General features: G+C 45.9%; 4 protein-coding genes across 5 annotated transcripts; 2 read left to right on the top strand and 2 right to left on the bottom strand.

Annotated features, from left to right (window-relative positions):
- The first annotated feature begins 340 nt into the window (after positions 1-340).
- Positions 341-1,860, top strand: LOC125768415 (cytochrome c oxidase assembly factor 7 homolog). Its single transcript, XM_049436041.1, has 2 exons — positions 341-692; positions 759-1,860. Exons 1-2 carry the CDS (start codon positions 590-592, stop codon positions 1,448-1,450), a joined length of 795 nt encoding a protein of 264 aa, XP_049291998.1. The 5' UTR covers positions 341-589; the 3' UTR covers positions 1,451-1,860.
- A 7-nt stretch (positions 1,861-1,867) lies between these two features.
- On the bottom strand, positions 1,868-3,698 carry LOC125768420 (cysteine-rich DPF motif domain-containing protein 1). Its single transcript, XM_049436047.1, has 2 exons — positions 3,572-3,698; positions 1,868-2,295 (listed from the first exon to the last, which is right to left on the bottom strand). Exon 2 carries the CDS (start codon positions 2,291-2,293, stop codon positions 1,877-1,879), a length of 417 nt encoding a protein of 138 aa, XP_049292004.1. The 5' UTR covers positions 2,294-2,295; positions 3,572-3,698; the 3' UTR covers positions 1,868-1,876.
- LOC125768406 (putative transferase CAF17 homolog, mitochondrial) lies at positions 2,259-3,565 on the bottom strand. Its single transcript, XM_049436021.1, has one exon. The coding sequence runs from the start codon at positions 3,475-3,477 to the stop codon at positions 2,386-2,388; it is 1,092 nt and encodes a 363-aa protein (XP_049291978.1). The 5' UTR covers positions 3,478-3,565; the 3' UTR covers positions 2,259-2,385.
- A 340-nt stretch (positions 3,699-4,038) lies between the features above and the next one.
- LOC125768376 (zinc finger protein 660-like) lies at positions 4,039-6,287 on the top strand. 2 transcript variants are annotated; one of them, XM_049435942.1, is made up of 4 exons: positions 4,039-4,197; positions 4,255-5,188; positions 5,257-5,622; positions 5,692-6,287. In XM_049435942.1, exons 2-4 carry the CDS (start codon positions 4,339-4,341, stop codon positions 6,090-6,092), a joined length of 1,617 nt encoding a protein of 538 aa, XP_049291899.1. In that variant the 5' UTR covers positions 4,039-4,197; positions 4,255-4,338; the 3' UTR covers positions 6,093-6,287. The 2 variants fall into 2 exon arrangements, with proteins under 2 accessions (XP_049291899.1, XP_049291900.1); XM_049435943.1 differs by having other exon boundaries at positions 4,044-4,197; positions 4,255-5,179.
- The last annotated feature ends 12 nt before the right edge of the window (positions 6,288-6,299 follow it).

Raw genomic sequence — 6,299 nt, 5'->3', positions numbered from 1 at the left:
GAGTGAAAAGAAACTTATTGCAATAAATTCGCTTTAAAATATATCACATTTAAAAATTTTGCTGAATTGCTCAAAAAATGGTAAGGGGAGCCTTGTAAAATTTTCAAATGGGAGCGCATCGCACAATCGCTCCTTTGTGTAGCGCTCCTTGTGGTGCGAAACTTCGCTTCTGGGAGCGCATCGCACAATCGTTCCTGTGTGTAGCGCTCCGTACGGAGCTACCTCTTTTTCGTGTGGGCTGTACGGGAGCGCGCACAATAAAATGAGCGGATCGATTAAGGTACCTTTTTCGCTCTTGACCCAACACTACTCGCAATGCATCTTGGCCCGAGTTTGACAACACAAAAAGTTGTAGCTGTCACAGGGTGTCACCCAAAACTCAAAACATCAGTTTGAAAGATCTAAAAAAACACAAGCAAAAAAAATGCAAAATATTTTGCATCTGTCAGAAGTTACGTGAGGTTACGAAGTATACAAATTTTTCAACCTATTAGCCGCGGGAAATTCGTTCGCCGTCGCATTTAAAGTGTGTTTTTGCTTTTACTAGTTCACGGGAACGTGCCCCACATACGCACACCAACCATTCAAAATGTCCTCGTTTGATCTGAAAAACGAGACGGAGGTGAAGGAGTACATCGACAAGCTGGGAGTCGAGTACCGGTTCGGTTGTTACTCGGAGAAAAAACCGGAAGGTATGGCGAAGGAGGGTTTTTACTTTACGACCATCGCAAATCTAAATGCTTTATGAATACTTGCAGTGTGCCATCTGCTTGGCGATTACCTCGAGGGTATCCGCAAAGACTTTGAGAAGGCCGCCAAAGTGTACCGGTCGAACTGTGATGATTACAACTACGGTAAAAGCTGTCTCAAGTACGGCAACTACACGTTTCTCGGCAAGGGCCGTGCGTCGGAGAAGGGTGATCCGGCGAAAGCGTTCAGCTACTATGAGAAGGGTTGCAAATTGAACGATCCCGACGCGTGTCTACACAGTGGACTGCTGCTGGTGTCAAAGCTAATGCCCAAAGAAATCACCCGCGACGTGCCGAAGGGATTTGAGCTGTTGCAGAAAAGCTGCGACATGAACAATGCCGGTGCATGCTTTTACCTGTCCGGTATGTATATATCCGGCGTGCTGAAGGAGGAACATCAGCAGGCGGCGAAAAAGGCTGACACACCGACGAGCGAACCGAAGGCCCCGGAACAGCAGCGACCGCCCGGTGCATACGTGGTCGAACGCAACATGGAGAAAGCGTTCGAGTTCGCGTACAAAGCGTGCGAGCTGCGCAACATGTACGCTTGTGCCAATTTGAGCCAAATGTACGCGAAGGGTGACGGTACGCCGCGGGATGAGAAGAAGGCAGAAAAGTACAAAAAACTCGCCCTCGAGATGCAGGACGAGGTAAAGAAACAGCAGCAGCTCACATTCCAGCAGGGATTGAATCCGTCGTAGACAAATGCAATGATCCACTGCCAAAGCCGGGACGTGTAGTATCAGTGGGAAGCCATCGACGTGAACGCAAGATGCAACTCTGATTGTGTACTGTTGAAAAGGGAGAAAAATTATTGATAAAGTTACATATTTGGTGATGTTCCGTTGCGTACTCGTACCTGGGTTCGAGGAAAATCGCAGTAGCAGTGGTTCATTTTTTTAGCGATTTAGTTAGCGTTCAGTTATGGTGTTAAACGGTGTGTTTTGTGTGTACAGGAAAGAGCACGAAGAGGAAGAACCCTTCCGAACTGATGGTGAAATGTGAATCGTTTGCTAGACATTCAGCAAATGGAGTAAAAGTTGTTTCGCTTGAGAAGTAGTAACATAATAAACAAAACAAAAAAACATATATAACCGAAGCGGCAAATGAATCCTTGCTTAAGGTGACTATGCAAACTGTTTCTTTATTTTGCTTCTCACTTCGAGCGGAAACTCCTGCACACGTTCCATACAGCACTGTCGGCAAAAGGTGGCACCGTAGAAAAAGCTACACTCGCTCGCTTTACACACGGTGCGCCGGCAGAGATTGCAATCCGCACCTAGCAATAGGTAGTGCTCGCTAGACGGTTTATCAGGTACGGCTTGTGGTGGTGGCGCGAACGGATCACGCATTACATAACACTCTTCGGGAAGTTCAATTTTGCTGGCAAACGGTGGCCGACGGCCTCGATAATCGCAGCTTTCACTTAACCGGCACAGTTCGCACCGGAAAGCGATCGATGTGTGTTGCTTTTCAGTTGCAGAAGTGCCGGCTTTTTCTTGTGGTGTTTCCATGTTAATCGCAGGATGTTGTGCCGTTGCCATAGCTCATATTGCGAAGGTTTGTGATGCCGAGGAGAAAGAGAAAAGGAAGAAAAAAACTCATAACGCTGCTTGCTCTTGCTAATCGAAACACATTAAGCACGGGTGTTAAGTTCTTTGGGCCACCAGGAAGGTTTGTTTGTGCGACAGGGAATGGCATTCGTTTCGCCCGGTACATTCAGTGTTAGCTCCCCTCCGGGCAGGATCTTCTCGATGCGTAGCAAACCGATAGCATGATGACCGAACAAACCTCGTAGCTTTCCTACAACGGTTCCTTCACTGTTTTTAATCTCAGCATCACGCAACGTTTCCGGAGCAGCGGATAACTTGGGCACACTTTCAAACACGAGCGGCATCAGCCGTTTACGTATCACACCTGTGTGGTACGTTCTTGCAGTTAGCTCCTGGCCGATGTAGCAACCCTTGTGGAAGCTAACACCATGCAGCAGATCGCAGTTACATTCGAGTGGGAAACATTTTCCATCTGGAAGATTTTCTTCTCCCTCTCCAATACCGAGCGAGTAGCGAAATTCTGTGTACGGGTCAGCTTTGTCGGTAGACACTACTGCGTCAGGGAAGATCGAGTTCAAAAGCTTCCTCGTGTCAGATTGTTCTTTATCGATTAGCACTCGATAACCGAGCCGTGCTAATCGTGGATCTTTGAGCACGTGTAAGCGACTGTTTGCATTCGGTCCCTCTTCTTCACCGTCGGCAATTTCATTCTTGAACGCGGCCCAAACGTGGTATGTTTCATCCATTCCCACCTGCACCTTCTTTCGCAACCGGTAAAGCTTCAAATGTTTCTCCAGCCTCGATGCCACGGACGCGTCGCACTCGAGCAGATAATCGTGTGGTTCCGCCTCCGCCTCAGGCCGTTTGTAAATGAGTGTATCACAGAAAACTCGCCCATTCGCTTTCAGAAACATTGCGTACATTACTCCGCAGTGTTCAAAGTGTCGCATATCGTTAGTCATCAGCCCTTGTAGGAAGCTGACCGAATCGGCTCCTTGCACACGGACAAACTTGCGTTCAGTTAAATGCGCCACTGTGTATGGGGAGCTCTGTGTTGAGCCGGATTGATGCAGCGATCGTGTGCTGTTAACTGTTCGGTTCAGATTTTGTCCGACCATTGCGGGCCATCGTTGTTGTATGATGTTGAGGGACGTAGTGCACCGTGAGAGCAGCATTTTGTGAATTGGTGGCCTAGCGAAAGAATGTTTCAGTGCGCACCTAAATACCGCGCACACACTCGTAAATAGAAACAACCTCTTTAATGCTTACCGAGATAATAGCAAGTATCTCCGACAACGCAGCGGCACGATTGCAGGAACCAAAACGTAAACAATACACAGCTGTGACAGAATGACAGATGCGCAATGCTTGAAAGTTGTAGCTTGAACCGCTGTGTGTTGTAGGTGTAACTTTTTTTATAAATTAAACTTAAAATCCAAATTGATCGCATTTATTAAGTTTAATGCGTTTTGTGCTGCTGTAAAAAATATAATCCATTCTCTAGAAATAGCATTGCCATTCAGCATTCACGCGATTAATGCGGAGTGCAAATGCAAGCAGAAATGTGCTGCATTCAAGCTGGATAAGGGTGGTTCTTTTGTTGTTATAAAACCAATACAAACAATATAAAACATACTTAACTGCAAGGAAAATTCAACCAGATTTTAGCTCGTATTTCTTTACATCAAATTAGTCACTATTTCCACTGCAGCTATTCCATATGCGGTATAAAAATACTGCGTTTGCTCCCGTGCTCGCGCGTAGCCGTTGCGTGAGCGATGTCAACACTGATTGAACTGTCAATCTAAATGTCAAAGCGTCAGCAAACAAGCGCAGGTTAGCAAACAAATTGGACTAGCATCGTGAAAACAATAATCCTACTGCAGTGCAAAGTGGTAAATTAAAATGCCTAGTTTTGGTCGATAAACCCTTAAATAATTCTTCTGTTGTAGATACTCGTGTATATAAAAACGCCCACGAGCAGTTTGCTCCCCATATATCGACAGGGAAGTCAAATTCCTGCGTCGATCTGTGTGATGGCGTCATCTGATATGGAGGACCTGATCTTCGGGGAAATCTGCCGATGTTGTATGGCAAGCAAGCCCCGCATGAAGCCACTCTTCGATACGAACCTGTTCGCCATGCTGAACGCCATAACTGGCCTTAATGTGCACGAAAATGATGGGCTTCCGTCCCAGCTTTGCGTGCCGTGTGTGTTACAGATCCGCCGATCGCACTACTTCAAGCTACAATGCGAGAGCACCGACTTAGCTTTACGAAGCTATGTGGTAGATACGAAACAGGTCGTAGCGGACGATTGCCCGACCGCGTTAGATATAAGACAGATAAAGTGCGAAGTCGGTTCCTCATCAATGTCTGAACAAACTGCTAACGGCGCCGGGACGGAATGCACAGTGACCAATGCCAATGTAATGGGACAGCCGATTAAGTTATTATGTCAGCATTGTAAGAAAGAGTTCGAATCGGAGAAACAGCTAAGGCGCCACATGCGAAGACACTTCATCGATAAACCACACGTTTGCACCGAGTGCGGCGTATCATTCTTGGAGAAGTGTAATCTAAACAGGCACATGCTTAAGCACACGGGCGAACTACGGCACAGCAACGCCAAGCCGCACCTGTGCAGCGAATGTGGTAAATCATTCAAGTACGGTACATCGCTGTCGCGGCACAAGAGATTCCACGCCCAGCGCAACCTCTTCGACTGTCCGATCTGCTCGAAATCGTACGTCGAGCAAAGCTCGCTAGATGTGCACATTCGTACGCACACGAACGAGCGACCGTTTTTGTGTTCCGTCTGTAACAAAGGATTCTCGCAAAAGGCCAACCTCGAACGGCACGAGCGCACCCACACTGGTAACCTTGGTTAGCCTGCTTATAAGCGGACTGTGGGATATATGTTTTTTTATTCTTCTTATCCTTCTATTCGATAGGTGAAAAACCCTACAGCTGTGATCTGTGCGGCAAATGCTTCACGCAGAAGAGCTACCTATGCGTTCACAAGCGGATACACATGGACGAAAAACCGTTCTGCTGTCCGGACTGTACTATGTGCTTTGTTTCTCGCAATTCACTATTGAAACATCAGCAGAAACCGTGCACAAACAATCCACATCGGTGTAACATATGTAAAACTACGTTCCGATTCAAAAGCCGGCTTCGTCTGCACAAGCGAACAGAGCATTCAAAACCTAGCATTCATCGGTGTCCGGCCTGTGAGACCGATTTTAAGAGCATCACACAGCTGAATGCTCACATAAAGATGAAACATCCAGATCTACCCCTTATCGGCGAAGGAGGTAAGCCTTCGGAAAGAGATGACCATGGGCTGTTTACTTAAATTTTCAGTATGTTTTTTTTCGATACAGAAACGAACGTTGCGAAGAACAGTTCCGTTAAACAATCATCTTGGAATCGGAGAAGAACGACGGAGGACATCGATGAAACATACCTTGACCAAGAAGAGGAGGATGAAGACGAAGAAGAAGAGGAGGAGGAAGAAGAAGACATGGAGCTTGAAAAGGGTGAAGAAGAGGAAGATGACATCGAAGAGAATTCGGTTAGCGTTCTGGAAGATTATGACGAAGGGGAAGAGGAAACGAATCCACACGAAGAATATCTGGTGGATACGTTGTCCAACGTTGGTAGTATAGTTGAACAGGAAAACTATGAAGATTTTGTTACAGACTACGCTATAGTGAAAGAGGAACCCTTGCTGGAAATTAGAATCATGAACCCAAATGAGGTAAGTTCAGATATTGAACAGTGAGAGTGCGGTGAAGAACGTTAAGAAGTGTACAATTGCATGCACCTAATATAGCTTACCGAGTTTAGTTTTAAGCTTTATGTGAATAATGTTTCTTCTTTCCCTTTCTTTACGTTTCTTTTGTTTGCTTACACACATAAGAAAATTAAATCTTTAAATAATAGATAATAAACAAATAAATCTATTTCAAAAATCAAACAGTCTTAATGC

This window comes from Anopheles funestus, chromosome 3RL (assembly GCF_943734845.2).
Source record: "Anopheles funestus chromosome 3RL, idAnoFuneDA-416_04, whole genome shotgun sequence".
Lineage (NCBI taxonomy): Eukaryota > Metazoa > Arthropoda > Insecta > Diptera > Culicidae > Anopheles > Anopheles funestus.
The sequence above is the reverse complement of the archived record's forward strand: the minus strand, read 5'-3'. Positions and strand labels throughout refer to the sequence as shown.

What these genes read in the sequence shown, in the direction of transcription:
- LOC125768415 (XM_049436041.1), top strand. Translation starts at nt 590, where the DNA reads ATGTCCTCGTTTGATCTGAAAAACGAGACGGAGGTGAAGGAGTACATC. An exon ending in CTCGGAGAAAAAACCGGAAG is followed by an intron (nt 693 to 758) that starts GTATGGCGAAGG and finishes GAATACTTGCAG; the next exon opens with TGTGCCATCTGCTTGGCGAT.
- LOC125768406 (XM_049436021.1), bottom strand. Translation starts at nt 3,477, where the DNA reads ATGCTGCTCTCACGGTGCACTACGTCCCTCAACATCATACAACAACGA.
- LOC125768376 (XM_049435942.1), top strand. Translation starts at nt 4,339, where the DNA reads ATGGCGTCATCTGATATGGAGGACCTGATCTTCGGGGAAATCTGCCGA. An exon ending in CACCCACACTGGTAACCTTG is followed by an intron (nt 5,189 to 5,256) that starts GTTAGCCTGCTT and finishes TCTATTCGATAG; the next exon opens with GTGAAAAACCCTACAGCTGT. An exon ending in ACCCCTTATCGGCGAAGGAG is followed by an intron (nt 5,623 to 5,691) that starts GTAAGCCTTCGG and finishes TTTTCGATACAG; the next exon opens with AAACGAACGTTGCGAAGAAC.
- LOC125768420 (XM_049436047.1), bottom strand. Translation starts at nt 2,293, where the DNA reads ATGGCAACGGCACAACATCCTGCGATTAACATGGAAACACCACAAGAA.